This window comes from Falco naumanni, chromosome 10, assembly GCF_017639655.2.
Source record: "Falco naumanni isolate bFalNau1 chromosome 10, bFalNau1.pat, whole genome shotgun sequence".
In the NCBI taxonomy this organism is placed as follows: domain Eukaryota; kingdom Metazoa; phylum Chordata; class Aves; order Falconiformes; family Falconidae; genus Falco; species Falco naumanni.
The window spans coordinates 14,596,165-14,614,891 of record NC_054063.1 but is presented as its reverse complement, the minus strand read 5'-3'; the positions used below and the strand labels follow the sequence as shown (position 1 = coordinate 14,614,891).

The 18,727-nt window shown below is 36.8% G+C and overlaps 1 protein-coding gene across 2 annotated transcripts in view; it reads left to right on the top strand.

The window, feature by feature from the left end:
* Positions 1 to 17,174, top strand: part of LUZP2 (leucine zipper protein 2) — a 317,377-nt gene extending 300,203 nt beyond the window's left edge. For both annotated transcript variants that reach the window (XM_040609740.1, XM_040609739.1), the window contains exons 11-12: positions 15,809 to 15,886; positions 16,528 to 17,174. In XM_040609740.1, coding sequence (XP_040465674.1) covers positions 15,809 to 15,886; positions 16,528 to 16,632 — 183 coding nt within the window. In that variant the 3' untranslated portion in view covers positions 16,633 to 17,174. The remainder of the gene's footprint in view (positions 1 to 15,808; positions 15,887 to 16,527) is intronic.
* The last annotated feature ends 1,553 nt before the right edge of the window (positions 17,175 to 18,727 follow it).

Here is an 18,727-nt window from a genome sequence, read left to right as displayed (position 1 = left end):
AAAGCAACCCCCCAGGGTGGGGGGGTCTGAGATCGGCCTCACTTGTGCCAGACAGATATCCTGAAGTGCAGCCAGGCGCAGCAGGCATGCCAAAGGCCTGCTAGCAAGGCTTCGGGGTAGGTAGCTTTTGGATGTTTGTAGATCGGACAAGTGAAGACTTCAGGAGCAAAAAAAAAAATGTGTTTCTGGGCAAAGTCCAGTGATTTCTGCATTTATAGTTTGTCAAAACAGGCTATGAATATGCATATCAGGACATTGCTCATCATTAGAGAAAAAATGGCTCATAGAATTGGTTTGAGTGGTTTTTTTGGTCCTTGGGTGTCAAGAACTTGCACTCTGCCAGAAATTGCTTACATTTGTTCACTTCTATTCAATGCTGTGCCATCTAACTGTTAGATCTGTATGAGTATCCTTCATTTTTTGTTTATTTATTTTTTAACATGGAGATTGAATATCACTACAAATCCTTAGTGTAGAAAAGAGTGATCTGTGACAATCTAAGTAACAGAAAATATGTGCATTGGTGGTACCCGTATTTGTGTTGGCAGGTCATCTGGCAAGCAGTCTTGTCGATAGTACTCTGGCGCCTGATACAAACAAATGCTGACTGGAGAGTGAGAGTTGTGCAGTCATGCCAAAAAGCCACGTGGGAAGAAGAAAGATACGATAAGACTGTTTCTAATATAGAAAAGAATTGAACTACATATCAAAGTCAAAAAACCTTCTGAGAGATGAAATTCACTTGACCTAAATTTGTAGGTTTATTTAGCAGTTAAGATTAGGATATTATGATAACAGTGCATAATTTGAGAAGCAGATTTGTTGGATATTAGAAATGAAAATCTAAGGCATCACTGAAGGGAATTTCAAAGGCATGAAGCAGAACTGGGCTTTGTCATTTATTCTAGTGCAGACTTTGGAAGAGAACTCAAAGAAATAATGAGTTTGGCTTGCTTCTCTGTCAGAAGTATTCTGCAAGTTTTGCTGCAAGCAAAGCGCGCACCAACAGAGTCTAATTTAGTCTGCAAGCATATATGTTAACGCATTGTAAACAATTTTGCTTATTTCAAGTATCTGAAATGCAAAGCTTGTTTTTTAGTCAAGCTTGTAAGGGCTCACCAGGAAGATGCTGTAATTTTAAAATTATTTCAAGGAAAAAAGATAAAAGTGTTGATGATCCTTGAAAAAAATGTTTGCATGTGAAATTACGTACTGAAAAGCTGAGGAGTGTTCATAAAGCTTTAAGCAAATTGGGAAGGAGTTCAAAAACTGTTTCCAAAGCCTTTCACTCTGGAATGCTTGATGGCATTTTTATGAGGTAAGCTGTCAGTCTAGTAAATAGGCTTCATTCAGAAAAATAATAGCATATCCATTTTTTTATTAGGAGAGCTTATTTTTAATAACAGAGGATCTTGCTTGCAGAGTCTACTTCAAAGGCTCCCATACTATCAGCAAACAGATAAGCATTCAAAAACATTAATTTTTATTTTGATTTTTTTTTTTTTTCATGTAAGAAGTCAGTTTTTCTCCTGAAATGCATAGATTAAAATGCATAGATTAAAAGATACCTATGTAAGATGCAAGAAAGCCCTGTGGGGTTCTGGCCACAAGGACAGAACTGAAATCTACAGACCCAGGCAGGGTTTGGCAAGACCCCACCTTGCTCTCTGTTCAGCTGTCCTCCTTTGGCTGCTGTGAGAAATGCTGTAGTGTTTTAAACCAGAACTCAAGACGCGCAGGTGTATGTCAGCTTAGGGTAACAATATGAAATCCAATTGGAGATGATGGTTGCACAATAGCTGAAGGGATGTGATGTTGATCAATTAGCAATCAGACAGGGAAAGAAGCAGACCCGTCGCTGCTCCCAGGCTTGGCTGGTTCTGAGCGGTACGGCTGTGGCACTTTTTAAAGGCTGTTACAGAATCTGATCCTGCTGGTTAAGGCAATCACAAAAATTGAAATACCTTGAAAAGTCTTTTGGTTTGGGAGAGGAAAAAAAGAGGAAGGTTTCTAGGGTAATATTGCACTTGACTACTTTGAATATTGAGGAGGATGAGAACTGGAAATTTTCCTGTTTTCTGCTTTCCTAGAGGTAGAAAATGTTGTAAAACATTTGAAAACCTGATACCTGGTAAGTGATTTCTTGACGACACCCTCACCCAAACTTTTATTCTATAGAAATGAGTACAACATGCTGAGAAATCAGGTATATATGCTGCGTGTGTAATTTGCGAAGGTAGAATCTTGAGCAGGAATCAAATTCTGAAATGAGAGGCACGATGTACAGGCATTTATTATCCTGAGTTAATAAGGCTTCAAGCTGGCTGCTTTTCCTGGCATCCCATGTGGATTTACTGGTTCAGGTAGTCAAGAAATCAGGTGAACATGTGTACTGTCAGTCACTGTACATATGCCTCACTTATTCAAAGGGAAGAAATTTAAGTTTGCAGAACTGTAATAATTCTTTCAGTCCAAACAGGCAAATCACTGAATGCAGCTATGAAATGGCACTCATTAACAGAACAATTATTTATATTGATCTTTTTAATCTGTTTACCTCCTCATCACCTTTTCCAGTAGTCATTTCTCTACAAAACTAACAATTCCTCACCAGAGAGCTGTTAAACAGAGACTAGATTGCACGTAGTAACCTGCCAGCTTTGTTTTCTCCTCCTCTCCATCATCTCTAAAAACTTTATATTCGTTGGTAATTCAATGCAGTATAAATGATACGAGGAAAGGATGGCTCAAACTTTCAAAACTGGTGTCTGAAGCTCTAACTTTTTTTTTTTTTTCAGAGAAATTATTTTGATTTGTTTCCTATCCCTACCCCCTGAAGAGTTTCAATATGTCTTGCGGACAGTTGGATGGAAGCCACATCCCTAAGGATAGTTACAAACCCTTCCTGATCTGAAACTTATAACCAGAATAGAGTCTCGTCAATGTTATTTTAAAAATTTGATTATTTGCTTTAAAAATATTGTATCAAAATAAGGGCAAATGATTACTTTTTAATTTGGGTTGGGGGGGGTGTTGTTTTGGGTTTTTTTTTGTTTGTTTTGATTTTGTTTGTTGTTTTTAGCAAAGGTATATTTTGGAAACACTTATACATCTTACACAATTTACATTCCTTCCATGGATTTCAGTGGACTTAGAATTAGACATTGGAAGTATGTCTCAGCAGAGTACGCAGTTTTGATGCACAAGCAATGATACATGTATCAGGATAGCCAGTTAATTTAGCTATACATTTTCCAGATTTTATGGATCATTTCTTTTTGAAATAATTTCTTGTGATGTTATGTCATGATATACTAGTATTTAAGGCTGCAAAATCGTGAAGCTATCAAGCTAAATTAAACAATACTGAGGTATAAATATAATGCAGTGTCTATATAAAAAAAGCAGTGCATATTCTTGTTCATATCCCTTTGAATCTTAAAGGTTGCAGGAAATATGGAAAATCATGTCTAAAACAGCCAATATTTTGGTGGAAGGAAATTCATTGCTTCTATAAAATGATCGCCTGTCTTGCGGAGTACCTGCCCCATCTAGCAGTCCATTGAGCGTCAGGAGGTGTGTGAAAGGCATGCAATGGAACACATTTTGCCAGCTCACAATGACGTGAGGTCCCAGCAGGGAGACACTGCAGACAGCTGAAGTAAGCTAAAGCAGTTCATAAAGGGCTTCAACTCAGGGCCTCAATCTTTCTTGGAATCCACCAGAGTCAGAGGAATGTGAGTCCTGAAAATGCTTTTTTCTCCCCTTCTTTGCCACCCCCCACCCCCAAAGGTTTGCACAGAAGAAAATGTAATTCTCCAGATGCAAGCTTAGCTCACCTAGAAATCAGTGTCTAATCTAGATCGTATGAAAACATTCATGCCTTAGGCAATTACCGATACGACTTACTTTTCCTAGTCAAGCTGATTTCACAAGCCAGCTATATTGTGCATAAAATTGCTGAAGAGCAAATGCTCTTAGCTGTCAGTCTATGCAGGTGTACTCTCTGGGTTTCTTTAGACTACTTAATAGAACTTGTAGAGCTGTTGCAGGAAGAGCAGCAGTGGAAAAGACGTGATTTGATGTTTAACCATTTCAAGAATTGGATTGTTCCTGGTTGAAGAGTTGCTCCATTCCAGCAAGATGCAGAACCTTGTTTACATATTGTCTCCAGTAATAATCAGGCACAGCTGTCACAGATGCTTAATTTGATAAAAAAAAAAAAGGTATCTTTGGGGAGATGTAAGAGGTGACAGTGTAATAGCTGAAAGGATGTAATCTCATCCACTGGCAGTCTAGGAAAGCTGCAAGCTGTTTTTCTTATGACACGACTGACAGAAAGCTAAATCTGCTGCTTTTGCTGTGGTAAAACTCTCATTCAAACAGCATGGTGGGAGCTGTTAACAGAAATCCCCAATGCATGTATTATGGCTGCAATTATAACCATACAAATAAAATAGGAAAAAAACAGAAAGAATGAGAAAGGGGAAAAAATGCAGAGAGAGTGTTTTGTCTGCTCAGTAGTCCGAAAAGTATAGTGCTACTTTGATTAATTTGCAGGTGAAATGCAGAAGACAGCAGGAAAAAGTGTCACAACAGCTTTTGAATGAACGACAACACATGACCTCCCTCCAAACATAACAAGCTCCTGCGGTGGTAACCGGGTAGCTTGCTGGTAGCAATCATGGCAATGTGAGGAAAAGCTTGGTAAACAAATCTTAGATAATTCTGTGTCCAAGAAATTGTAAAGAGCTGTATATATTATCCATTTATTACAAACATGTTACATGTTTATTCAGTTATAGGTGGCTTCTCCTTTGCCACATCCTCTGAAGGGGGGACAGAGACAAATTCTGTGTCTAGGAGAAACGTGCATAATTTGCTGTTGCACCCTTCTTAACGTCTAAAGATTAAGGAAACTTAAATTTTCATTTAAAAATTGAAGGAGGAGAAGAAATAATAAGATATAAAACTCTGAAGTTGGACGAAATTTCATTTAGATTATGACTACAGGTAGAATAATACCTGAGGAAGTTAAGGGAAGTTTGATGGGTTACTCTAGGCAGAGGCTGAATTTTTTTAGGCTGAGTATTTGCTGAAAGAGGTTCAAGCAGCTGGTTTTTACAGAATTGAACACATTAAAGCAGAGAGGAAAAAAAGTTGTTAATGCATTTCACAAATCAAAGGTATTTAGTTTCTGTGGCAAATAGTGCAATGAAAAGATGAACTTGTTCGTAAAATCAAGGATTTAGTTATTTTGATTAAAGCGTGGTGGTGGCTTTTTGTGCTTCAGGCAACAAGTATTTTTAGTCATTTAGTCAGCATGATATGCTGCTTGGTATGAAAAATTTGCCTGAGAAAGCAGAAGATAACTGCAACTGGAGTTAGAAGGCTTGATGAGTCGAAATATTTCTCATGATTCAAGTTAAATTAAAATCTCACCCTGTTCCCTGCCTCCATCTAAGTAGCACTATAATTCAAAGAAAAAGAAATTCGGTTATGTATCTAAATGTGAGTAATAAGATTAAGTTTTATACCACTTAATCTCTCAATTATGATATTTTAAGACCAATTCAGTATTCTGTGGGACGCACATTTCCTTTAAAATTTAAATCTTTAAGGTCTGTTAAGTAGGTATTTGACAAAATATCCTGTATGGAAGAAAAAGTAGTAAAATTAGAGAAAGCATACCATAGGGGGAATTCATATTCACTGTGCCGTACTAGATAATGTTCCTTATTGGAAAATTAAGCAGGCAGTAGTTTTATCACTCTTATCTTGCTTTTAAATATATTGCTGCTGTAAGTTAATTTTCCAGCTGAAAAATGGGTGTTACGTAATATTCATAGTTTCATTCTGTTCATGATTTCTAAAATCAGTCTAGGATTCACAGTAATGCACCAAGATTTCCCTGCGCTGTGCACGCAGTGTATGTTGAAGGAACACCTTTGAGAGCCAGGCTACAAAAAAGATTGTTAGGACACCCACACGTCCAAGCAAGGGAGCCATAAACAGTTCAGTATCTATCCCAATCAGAAAGAGAATGTCCCGTATAATTAAAAAACTTGCAGACACAGGAAGCAGGAAGACCTTTTCTCTTTACATTGTGGGACTTGAAAGGTATATTTTTTTATTATTATTATTTTTTAAAAAGTTTTTTAAAGCTATTTTGAAGAGCAGCAACCTGTGTAGTGCTGCGCAGGCAGGACAAACTGCAAAGGTCTGTCCTAAAAGAGCAGATCTACAAATAGAGCTCAGGGAATACACTATATGCATCATATTTTAAAGAAAGATTTATTTTCAAATTGTGGCTGCAATCAAAGTACTGGATTTTCTTACCAGAGGGGCATTAAATACTGTTTTTCTCAAAAGAGTTTTCTCCATTGCTATGCTACCGTCCCCACATTACCTTGTGAAGTTTTATGAGAAATCTGTCTGCACTCACAGGATTCCCCGCTTGCATTTTTGGCAGCAGCTCATTTGGAGCTGATCATGGGAGAATAAAGCATCCCGGTTTGTCAGAATGCCCTGGTTGCACTTTATGTACCGCACAAACTTCAGTTATAAAAATGGGAAAGTTTTTTTGTAAACCCAAGGACTGATGAAAGAAAGGCAGTAAACTTTTCAGAGACCTAAAGTATTAATATGTTTTTCACAACTGTTCCCACAATTTTACAAATCTAAGGACCTACCCTGATTCCTTTCTGTTCTGTGAGTTGCTCACAATGATGAGTAAAGTAATTTTGCTGGTTGTTTAAGTTTTTTCTTTCTCTTACGTACACCATCCATCTGAACATGACCTGCATGACACAGAAAAATAGTGCAGATGATGACATTGGGCTAGCAACCTCTTCCCACTTTTAATATTATTTTCTATATCTTATGTAGCGTACGTGTTGGGGGTGGGGTAGGCAATGAAGAACTCAAATTAATTTTGAGAAATGAGCTAGGGATGTCTCTTTCCACACTCATATGATGACTTTAGAGATACCTTAAATCCTGAAAGAACTAGAAGCCGTTTATTTTCCTAAAGCATCATATTATTTCAATAATGCAAAGTTGTAATTTGTACCTGTGGGTACTATTGCTCTGAGAAAATTCCAGACTTGGGAATACGTCAGAGCTGTTCTCATATTTTTATCATTACTTGGTGTGGTGTGTGTATGTTTTTATCTGAACTTTTTGCAGCTGTTAAACTCCCAGTGAAGCATAGGTTGTGTGGTTGAGAATGTATGGCAGGTCTTCACATGCCATATGTTTAACAAAAAAAAAAAAAAAAAGAAAAAGAAAAAAGAAAAGAAAAGAAGGTTGAGGCCAAGATAAAAGAATAGGACCTTAATGAATATTCTTAAAACTCTGTTTAGAAACGCAATATTTCAGCAACCCTTTCTCAGATCTTTGCAAAGATCCTCTGATTGTTTCTCTGATAAAACATAATTTATATTTTGGAAGATTTATTGTAGTAAAGATTGACAAGAGAACATGCAATGCTTCAGTTCTTAAGGCAAAAAGGAAGCAGCTAGCTGCTGGTCTCAACTGATATTTTTTAGTCTGTATGGCTAAGCATCACTGTCTTAAATTTGTAATCCTACTGCAATTTCTTCTTTATGGTTTTATGCCTGTTCATAATAATTAAAGCAGTTTACATTGGAATGAATACAAATATTTGTTTACAAATGGGATACAGGCATTAGCAAATTTTGAAATCAGGTACTGCTGATACTGTCATGAAATTTGACATGGAACTTGTAGTAGTCAGAAGTAGGTAGGATATCTTTTAATGTAACATCTTGATTATTTCAGATAAGTTGAGATTCATCAAAGATTAAAAAAAAAAAATCCTCACTTTTCTTTTAAAAGTTTCCATTATTTAGATTATTATTATTTTATTAGAGGAATCTCGTCAATACCATTTTTATTTAGCCTTGTCCAGAGATGTTTTCGCTATAACTGGCTCCTGAAGCTTGCAGAACCAGAGTTCTACAGAGCTTTTTCCCTGTATCATTTCCCTTTTCTCTCTTCCCAAAAGCTTTTAGGAGCTTTTTTCAGCTTTTATACCAGAATGTACTTTGTTCCTTTTTCATATCAAATAATTCTTATGCGTGTAACTTGTCATTTAAACCCATCTATTTTGGTAGTGCTAAAATATCAAACAATTTATCAAGTGATTCTTTGTTCTTTGTTCTCATCTTAGATTTCTTGCTTTTTGTCCTTGTAGAGTCTTCTCTGATAAATAAACGTGATAGTGCTTTTATTTACTGCCTTAATTTCCTGCAGTAAACAAACACTGCATGTTCATTAATCATTCAGTGACAAAGGACACCGAGTATTGGAGCAAAACTTGTACATGTTCCTAAGCAACCACAGCATTTTGCTTCATTTTTCTCTATCAGTTTCAATCGCAGAGCTTTGATCACATTGTACTCTCCCATTGCTTTCTCAAGGGAGTAATGAGAGCAAAAAAGAAATGGTCATTAAAAGAAAATTTCAACCTTATAGAATTCTTAAACTCAGTAATTCTATTCCCTAAATGAGGACTCTGAAGGTCATAAGAAGTTACATCATCTTAGTTTAACCATCCACTCGGTACACTGTACTCCAGAATAGAAGGATATGAAAACCTGCAGAGGTGTCTTGTGAAAACATGTATCTCACAAATCATGCTGTGTATCTTTTCTTCTAAACAATGAGGTTTGACATAAGAGATCTGTAAGAAATTAATGAGTGAATCTGATAAAATGTGTCCTTGAATGAACTGTAGATCTCGCTTGATTGATGACAACTAAGATGTCTAGTTTGCCAGCTGATCAGACCGTACCATCCTTTTCTCCCATACCTGGTTTAGTTTCTTTGGAAGTAGCTCAGTATTTTAGCATACTTTGCAAACATCCTGTATATCTATTTTAGTGCCCACTGAAGCCGAAAGGAGATCTATAGTGATGTAAAGGAATGCTGAAGCTGCAATGTTTGTTCTACTAAATCTGTGTGATACCCTTTAGCAGCAGTGGAATTATTTTCTAGCTGTAAAAGCTGGGTATAATATCACTTATATGTCCTGATTTCCTGTCCATATGTGGTATGTTGGATGATTATTTGAGCAATAAAGCCAGTTTGTACTTGCTGTGTTGATGTTGATGCAGTGGAATACCCTCGTAGTTAGATTGTGCTGTAGTTTGCAGATTAAATTACATAGTTTAATAGCCAAGGGACACGCTGAATTTTAGCTGGCTTTTTGAAAATTCTTTTTAAATGAAGATGCACACTTGGCTGATCCAGCTTTGTAATTTATACATCCAGCTGTGAATCTCTCCAGTTCTGCTGTATAATTCACTAGGTGAACTGAATACCGTAACTTCTAAGATTTTGCATACTTTACTGATCAAGCTGCATCTTTTATAACCAGAATTTCACACAAAGATGCTTTGTTAATCAAACTGCATACTGAACTGATAAAAGCTGAAAAAAGATTTCCAGACATATGCCCCACCTCAATTATCCTTTCTTGTTAAATTTCTCACTTACTGTTCTCAGTATTTTTTCCTCTTGTATATACAAAATGTATTGCTTAAGGCAAAATACACTTGTTCTATGAAATTTTTATTTTACAAACACAATTAGATAATTAGTATGTCTCTTAAAGTTTATATAGAGCAAGGAATAAGAGTTCAACATCACTAAATTTGGTCTGTTTGTCTGTCACTTAGAAGAAAATTATAGTAAGATTTCTGTTGTGCTTACTCATAAAAGTCATAAATGTTGGCCAAGCTAAGTTTTAAGGAGTTGTTAAGAAGACACTGTGTAATTTGATGCGAGTTAATAACAGTGAAAACAGTCAAATGGCATGGCCAACTATAAAACAGACTTGACAAAAAGTTTCCAGAATTTCTTTTTCATGAAATCTTTTCCTTGGGAAAGGTGTAGTTTTCAATACTTGGAATTCTCAGTGCTGTGTGCTAGAGCTTTTAAAGTTGAGTGTTCAAATGTTAGATCCCTCTTGATGTTTTAAAAATGCAACATCTGTAATTTATTGAATATAATATTTGTCTGACAAATGTACCCGTTATTACAAAATATATGGCAGGCATACTAGAAATACCAGAACAGCTTAATGGTGAAGTAAAGAAAGCTTCCACATATAAAAAACAGAGATTATTCTGCAAAATTAATTCATGGGCAAAATTCTGGGATCTGTCACTAATGGTTAGATGAACACATTAAATTATTGTAATTTTTATTAAAGCAAGGAAATTTTAAGGAAGGGGAGGAAAGAGAGGGGACAGGACTCTAAGCTTCAGAGATATCCAGCTTTCAGTCTTGTTTCAGTGCTCTGAGTCATGAAACTACTTCAAGAACCAGTCAACATTTGCTTAATAACTGTGTACTTGACTGAAGACTGGCTGTCATTACAAGTATTGAAGATTTGCTTCCTGAACATAGAAAAAAGGGATAGCTTGTGTGGGCACGTGCTAATGAAGCCAGGATGAAATGTACTGGGTTGAGAAGTCTTTAGGAATGGAAGGAAATAGCTACAGCAGAATCCCTCTTCATCTCTGATGAACCTGTAAATGTGACAGTTGTGGTTAAGGCTCCGATAAAGGTTCAGCTGAGCTGGGTGAGGAAAACCAGGAAATTGTCCAAAGGCTTCTTCCAGCCTGGGGAGGTAAGCATTGTTTGTGGCTGATGAACGGAGCAAATGCTAACTGAATCTCCAAAACATCAGGAATTGTGCTTCTGAATGAGACCAGGAGTTAGTCTCCCATCACCGCTCTGTTTGAAACTGCCAGCCTCAGGCTCCTTAAAGGGAAGCAGAAGAAAGCACAGAACACAGTTAAGGAAAAACTGCCCGTTTGGTTCCAAGTGCCAATGGCAGGAAACAGACTTTGGTAACGAAGTTAGGATTTGAGATTATTGTTAGCTTTCTTTGCTGTTGGTTTCATAAATGCAAAACAACACGTTGAATTTCTAATCTTGTATGAGAAGTTCATTGTAAGACAGTTTTTCACCATGCTAACAATAATTTGCACTTTTAAAAATGTTGCAAGGTTTTAGTCATCCAGCATTTTCTAGCTAGGTCAAAGTATGTGTGCTGAATTATCTTCTCCTTAGTTTATAGCTTCCTAGGTATTTAGTTCTGCCCATCTCTGCCATGTCCTCTGCCTTTTGATCTGCATTCCTTATCCACCTGTAACTTCAGACACAAACAGGAAAATAGCCAACATTATTTAGTTGTATTATCATTGCGAACCTAGATCCACGTACTACCCTTCTGGATCACTGGAAAGACATTCGCTAAGGGACAAAGGGCCATCACCTAGATATGAAGCCTTCATTTTCCCCTGGGTATTAGATTTTTTTTTTTTTTTTTTTTTTTGTGAGTAGTTTAAAAGCCTGGCTGAACTTCTCTGGAAGCACTAATAAGGAGGACAAGCAACAAATTATTTCATATTCATTCCAAACCTTAAATCGTTACACTGAGGTTCAGCTATGAGACTGCAGTGTTACCTGGGACTTGTTCAGAGCCTTCAGACAGTGGCAGAACAGTAGTACCTGCTCCCTGCCCCCCTGTGAAGCCAGTGCAGATTTAAGATTTATTAATTTTTTTTTTTAATTTATTTAAGATAATACCTGTGACTGACAAAGATGACGTGGAGACAAAACACTTTCATCCTTTGCACAATGTTCCCACTCCTCTCCCTACAGCTCTCTGCACAGCAACCGGGGAAACAGCTCAAATTGTGGGATGTTGTGTTACACTTGGTATGAAATCCAGTGCATCCTTGAAGTACTGCTGACAAGATTTTCAATTACAATCTGCTTTGTTATGATGGTCCAAGAGAATTCAGTGGCATTGCATTCAACTAACTGGACTGACTTGAGTTCTTTTTTTCTGGGACTTACTGCTTTTTTTTTTTTAACCTTCTGAATATTGTTTCTACTCGGATGCTTTTAGTCTTTTGTTATAGTCTTAGCATTTCATTAGCTTTTCTACCAATGATCTTTCTAAAAAGCGTTCATTCTTTGGAAGAAAAGCGATGGATTTTCTTGGAGGGAAGAGAGGAAAGCTGATTTTTCCCCAGGTTTATGTGGAGGGGGGGTCGGTTTGTACCACGCTTCCTCCTCCTTGGTGTTCGAGGAGTGAAGGTGGTGAGTTACAAGGGGTAAGTGCTCTGCTCTTTTCCATGGCATTAGAGGATTTGTGCGTAAGCTGGAAACCTAAGCGTCCTGCAGAGGGGCTTTCACAGTGGGCATCTTCCCGTTACTCTCCCCTTCCTCCCCCTCCCCATTCCGAATGCCCGCTCTTGCAGGAGAAACATACAGGTACAAGCTCACCCTCGCACCCCTGATGTGCTGCAATCTCGATCCAAAGCTTGGCAAACCGCCAGTAACTCTTCCAGCAGGCACGTCTGAAATCTCATCTTCGTAAAACAGAAAAACCACGCTGACAACATTTCAACCCCTTTTTTTCCAAAAGCAATTATTTTTGCTTTTTGCTAGTTTCCACCGTGTCAAACCACCTTTCTGTGTTCTTTGGTTTTTTGGGTTTTTTTTTAATTAGTGTACCTCTCACAGAAGTGAATCTGACAGAAAGAGAGGCTTGCGCAGAAGAGCAAGCAAACCCATTATTCCATCACTTGCCATAGAGGGAACTAGAAAAAAAAAAAAAAAAAGTTGTGCAATATTTGATACTTTTTTGTCTTTATGTTGCTCATGGCTCTGAAGGGTGTTCCAGTGCATTGGGTTTATATTTCCCCATTTATTTGAGGTGGTCTTAAGCTTAGGGAAAAGGGGTATGTGTGTGTTTATATATTTATGTGTTTATTTATACATATACCTGTACTCGTATATACACACCTGAGTGTGTATATGTATATATAAGCACATAAATATACTTCATGTGTGTGTATCTATAACTGCATGTCTTTGTATATATGCTTGAGGGCATATATGTGTGGGATTCGATTTAGTTTACACCTATAGCAGGAGATGGTGCTATACCCACCTGTCTCAGCTTTTGGAACTGAAGTGACTTAAAGCCGAGAGCTGGCGGCTGTACACGGCTCATCCACCATGCCTGGCTACAATTCTGGCTATTGAACTGTTGTTGACTGATGGCATATTGAAAGTTATTGCTGCTGTTCAATACGTAATTTATTTGTTAATAATAGACAAGGTTTCACTGTGGCAAGGAATCAATAATGGATGCTTTATGCTTTAACAACATAAAGATGTGGGAGTTGCTTTGTTTAGAAAAATGTCCCATTCTGCTATCGTTCTCCAACAGTGATCTGTATGGTGTGTTGCTAAAAAGAAAACAACTGTGAGTGAACAAACGTGGAATACACAGACATAAATTTTCATGGCTGTGTTCCTATCAAGATGGCCTTTGTTATCTGGTCTATGAAAGAAGTATGAAAGATTGGTCACTTTTAAAGCATTATTTTTACCATTAGCTTTTTTTTTTTTTTTTAAGGCAACATTTTTTTCTTCTTTTCCATATGTCTTAAATACTTGACCTATATTTTTATTAAATTAATATTTTTTTATTTCTGTCTCCTGTGTATCATCTCAGTGAAATAGGTTACTTGATTATTTTTTTTAAGTGTGTACAAAGTATGGATTTGTAAATGATCTTATATTTCATTAACATTATTTCTGTCCCCTTCATTACACCTGAAATGCTGTTCCTTTTTTGACCTGTAACATCTTTTGTCCTCAAGCTGCTCACCTAAAAGTCTCTCAAACTCTCATTTTTTTCTAAACATGACTAAGCTGAAAACATTTTTTTCAGTCTAACTCACTAGTAAATATTTTAAGCCAGGACCACACTTTTAAGCTTTTGAAGTATTAATCTTATTAAAAAAATCTACTTTTTGTCATCTTACTCTTGAGTCTTAATCTAGAGCATAAATCTAGAGCATAGTCACCTGTTGTGACTTGATTTTTTTCCATAAAAAGTGCAGTTGCTTTACCATTAGGTTTTATTTTTTTTTATTAATACTACCCAGATTATTCCCTATAAGGTAATATTAATCCAACTTTTATTAGCTATTGTGTATAGTGGGAGAAATTGGACAAAGAGTCCCTACCATCAATCACTTCAATTGCTCCATCTCAGAGGCTCATTTCAGTAGCTTAAATGTGACTAACCCCCCCGAAGTACTGCCAAATCCTTGGCAGCACCACTGTCTCCTTGTTTTCTTAATAACGTCCTTCATTTTTGTCCTCACGCCTCTTCACAGATCAACTTTGTTACAGGCAAGGGACTGTCGGAATTTCTCAAGTGCAAAAACTTAGGAATTTTCTTCCTCCTTGTCAGTCTCTAACTTTTTAATTAACTCCAATCCAATGCCATTTCTTCTGACAAGATATTTATGGAATTTCTTGATATTTAATTAGCATGGTAGGGTGTTTATTTTCAGTGTTGTCTGCTGAGTGAAGTAAATTTTATTGTGTTGTGATTTAAGCTGTTATAAGATGAATTCAGGTTTACTTTCCATTTTCATAAGAAAGTCTGTCAAAAACAATGCTTCAAAACATACCATTGAAAGATTTTTTTCCTTTTTTTCATGATTCCTTTGCTTTCCTAGACACAAATAACTTATCCTATCCTAGACCAATGTTATCAACCATAATCTTAAAAAAAAAAAGAAAACCTTGCAGAAATGCCAGCAAACCTTGCAGTGAATATCATTGGGAGTTTCTTACTGAGGGCACTTTTGCATTCATACTCCTATGAGCAAAGCTTGTGTCCATATACTAAGGATTATTACACCTTTTTTTATTATTATGTTGGATTATGTCTGATATGTAAAAATACTCTGTCTAGGCTTGACTTGTCTTCAAAAATCATCAAGGACTTACGCTAAGCAGAAAATATTTCAAAGAAAGAGTTACGTTAGAATTTAAAATAAAATTATTGTTATGTTGGAAACAGTCTTGATGGCTTAAAACTTAAAAAAAAATCCCCTCATTTACTTTCACTCTATTTAATTGTATCAGTTTCAACAGCAAGACAAGTAGAGAAATTCCAGTATGAACACACTCAAAAGTAATGACCAAAGATTATTAATATTTTACTGTATTTCACTTTTTAATTTCTTCACCTATGGCATCATTAATCCCAGTCCCAAAGGGATATTAATTTAATTACAGCAGAAATCTCAGTGCTGGGTATATTTCTACTTGAGACTCGTAACACAAGATCTCTTTGGTTCAAAAATCTACTGTATAAGTAATTTTATTTATGCTGTTCAACTCTGTTTTCCCTGATACTAAAAAGCATATTCTCAAAGAAAATTACATTATTCCTGGAATAAAATGACAGCAATGAATCTAACAAGCTTTTCCATACCTTGAGAGTCACCTGACTTCCCTGTTCAGGGAATAATTATACATATCCCCAGCTAAGGATTATTATACTTAGGAGATCTAGCAGATTCTACAAGAGAATGGTAATGGAGAAGTCCTAACTGTAATGTTAGTTTTCAGCTGTTTGTTACTATTTCCTAACTCATAACAAACAATTATAATTACTTACCTATTCCATGGGGCCATTGCGGGAATAATGTTCACTACTTGTGATGATATTTAAACAGGAGGGGGAAAAATGTGAGGTAAGTGTTAAGTTGTTAAACTTGCAGCCACATGAGATGATGTGAGTGCAGGATTCACTTAGCTCTGAAAACTTTGTTTTGGTTCATTTCACCAACTGGGCTAAAAAAACAACACAGGGATTTTTCTTTTAGGAAAACCATCAATATTTTAAGGACAAATACAAAGCAGTTATTTCTGACATTTTTATTGGCAGGTTGGCAAGATGTGTTTGGGGAATCGCAATAATTCAACATCTTGTTTGAAGACAGCAGAAACAGAGACAAGCTTCCAGGTACTCTGTTTTGTGAACAATTCTCGGGTTTTTATTAAAAGGTTGTGCAAAGTATGCAATTACTTGAAGTACATTTACGCACTCTACACTAATGTTTTTGAGATAGAACTGTTTTCTCAGTTCTGATTTTGACTGTACCTGATTGCAATTCATCTGCTCAGAATGGCTTCTGGTTGGTAACAATTTGCAAAAGCATTTAATAGTTGAAAAACTCACCTATGCTAGTAGTCAAATGACTTAGTTTGATAACATGATGTCCCATAGCCCTGGGAACAGGAGAAGAGAGGTATTTCCAAAATAATTGTGTATCTACAATTCCGTGAAGCTGTAGGCAGCCATGTTACCAAAGTCTTAAGCAAGTTGCACATCTGAGCTCTTTGTTTGATAGACCTTGAGAAGAAGATAAAAATCACCACGATTTTAAAGCAGCCTCAGACTTGTACGGTTTTGCGCTGTCAAAGATTGTTAAATATGCTGCCTTTAGAGGAGGTCAGAATCTTTTCCCAGATGCAGTGGACAAATATCATATTCTGTTACAGTAGTTTAGACCGGTACACCTGTTAACACATTTTTTTATTTGCTGATGTATGTGCATACCGTGCATGTGATGCTTACACAGATGCTATTCTCACATCCAACAGAAGTTGCATAGCCCTCCGTGGACAAAACCTGAAGATAAAAAATCACCTGAAAGAAATGAGAAAAAAATTGAAGAGTCCGTTAGTACAAAAGAAAAGAACCTCTAAGCACAACTAATCTACATTAAAAATGCTCATTACTTGCTTCCATCTTCATATTCTTTTTAGTCCAGAGGCATGAAATGTACCAGGTTTCTAAAGCATGCGTTTTTCACTACTTTATGAATGTTTGTAAATTAGTCTAGAATAGACCAATTAGTACCTTCCAGCAATAATCCAAAATGGATGTTTGAAGAAATGCTTTGTAATACAGTCCAGTTTTCAAACTCTTGTTCTACCTGATAAGTAATTGTATACTGTAAATTAGTTTCTTTGTAAACAACAGCCATTCTCAAGTATTTTCTCAGTTTATTCTATTTCATGTACCTTTATGGCAGATTAGGTTTTAAATCAAGTTAAGAATTAAGGGGCAGTTAAGGGGGGGGGGGGGGGGGGGGGGGGAATCTGTGTAAACATAGCTGAAGTACAACTCATAAGAGCATCTGTAAAAATGGAACAGTGGGGGGTCCATGTATACTTACCTTTCAGTAATACCATTTCAAATCTGCTTACTTAAAACAATAAAAGATGTTTGTTTGGTTCTTTTTTTCTAACGGCTATCACAACTGCTCTTTTTTTAACATTCAAGCATTGACAGAAATACAGAGTTAAAGGGTTGGAGATAGAGTCATGGCTTTTAGGATTCAAGCAAAAAATTTGGCAGGTAGAACCGAGTTAAAATTTTATAGTTTGGGTACCAGTCGTGGGCAGTTTCATCCCTTACATTTGTGCTGATCTCAGCAAGATAAATATACTTTAGTTGGTAAACCTGGGCTGTGTTCCCTACGGGTGGCCTTTGGTCACTCCAGCAGAGATGTGCGGTTTGGTTGGGGTAAGCTCTGTGCTCCTAGGGTTCTTCCAGTTTCTCATGGGTCACATACTCAATGACAAGAAAGCAAAAAAGAAGGGAGGAGAAGGAAGAGAGAATGTTTTTGCTTCCTTGTGTGTATGTCATTATTGGTCTAATGTAGGAATTCATATGCTTCATCTTGTCGAGATGCAAATCTTTCAAGTAGTGCCTTCAGAACAGGTAATGGCCTGATGCAATGCTCCTACACTTTCCTTCTGTGTGAAGTGTTTTAAGCCACCGTGACTTGTAAACTCCACCCTCCTCTTACTGCACACAGCCGCGCATTACAACTTTTACTAGATTGACAGTAGTTTACTTACATTAGTTTGCTTTTCCTTGCTTCTGAGTCAGTTTAAAAAGCAAACAGAAAAATCTTATTTCATTCAGTGGTGCTGTCTGCTTTATTTTTGTCTTTTAAGATTTTACCTGTCCTTCAACAGTCTCATCCAATAAGTCTGTTCTTTGCTGGTGTGAAAAATATTTCACCTTGACATCTTGTATATGCTCCTCTCGTCAAAGGCAGATATTGCAGAATGGCAGGTTTCTCTGTCCAGAGAACCTACAACCATTTTGAAAAGAAAAGAAACTCATGAGCTGACCAAATGATGACAATGTAATGCTCAACAAAGTCGCACCACTATCAAAGAAATTATTATCCATGTTAAGTGTCAAAAGAAGTGAAATCCTGGCCACAAAGATGATCAGAAAAAAGATGTGGCTTTTCACATCTGATCCTAAAACCAATCAACATCAAATTGTACCCATCTAATACAACATGAATTTATTTCAGGCAGAAGCGAGCCATATAGTGGACATTTGCTGCCTTTAAGTTACAGCTGCAACAAACCTGGCTGAAGACAGTCTGCCGTGTTTCAAAATTTTCAGTGAGCAAGAGACTTGTGATCCTGTCATAGCTACAGCTGACGCTAATTTCTAGTTATGTCAAAACCAACATTATTTTGCGTACAGCACGCCTTAACGGAATACCTGAGGCATCAGCTGAAAAGGTCACTGAAACTGCTTCAGTCATCTGTCCGGAAAGGACATGGATCTTCATGTATGTGTCCCAGAGGAACGAGGTGAACTGCCCTACTTGGCATTTGTTTCATCTTTAAAGAACTGAGCAGGGCTGACAGCATATCTGCTATTGTTATAACTGCTGATTACTGCTGTGTCAAGGGGTGGCTTGGGGGTCGTGTCCACAACATGAAAAAACTTAAATCAGCAACAACTTAGGTTGCTTACTTTATGTTT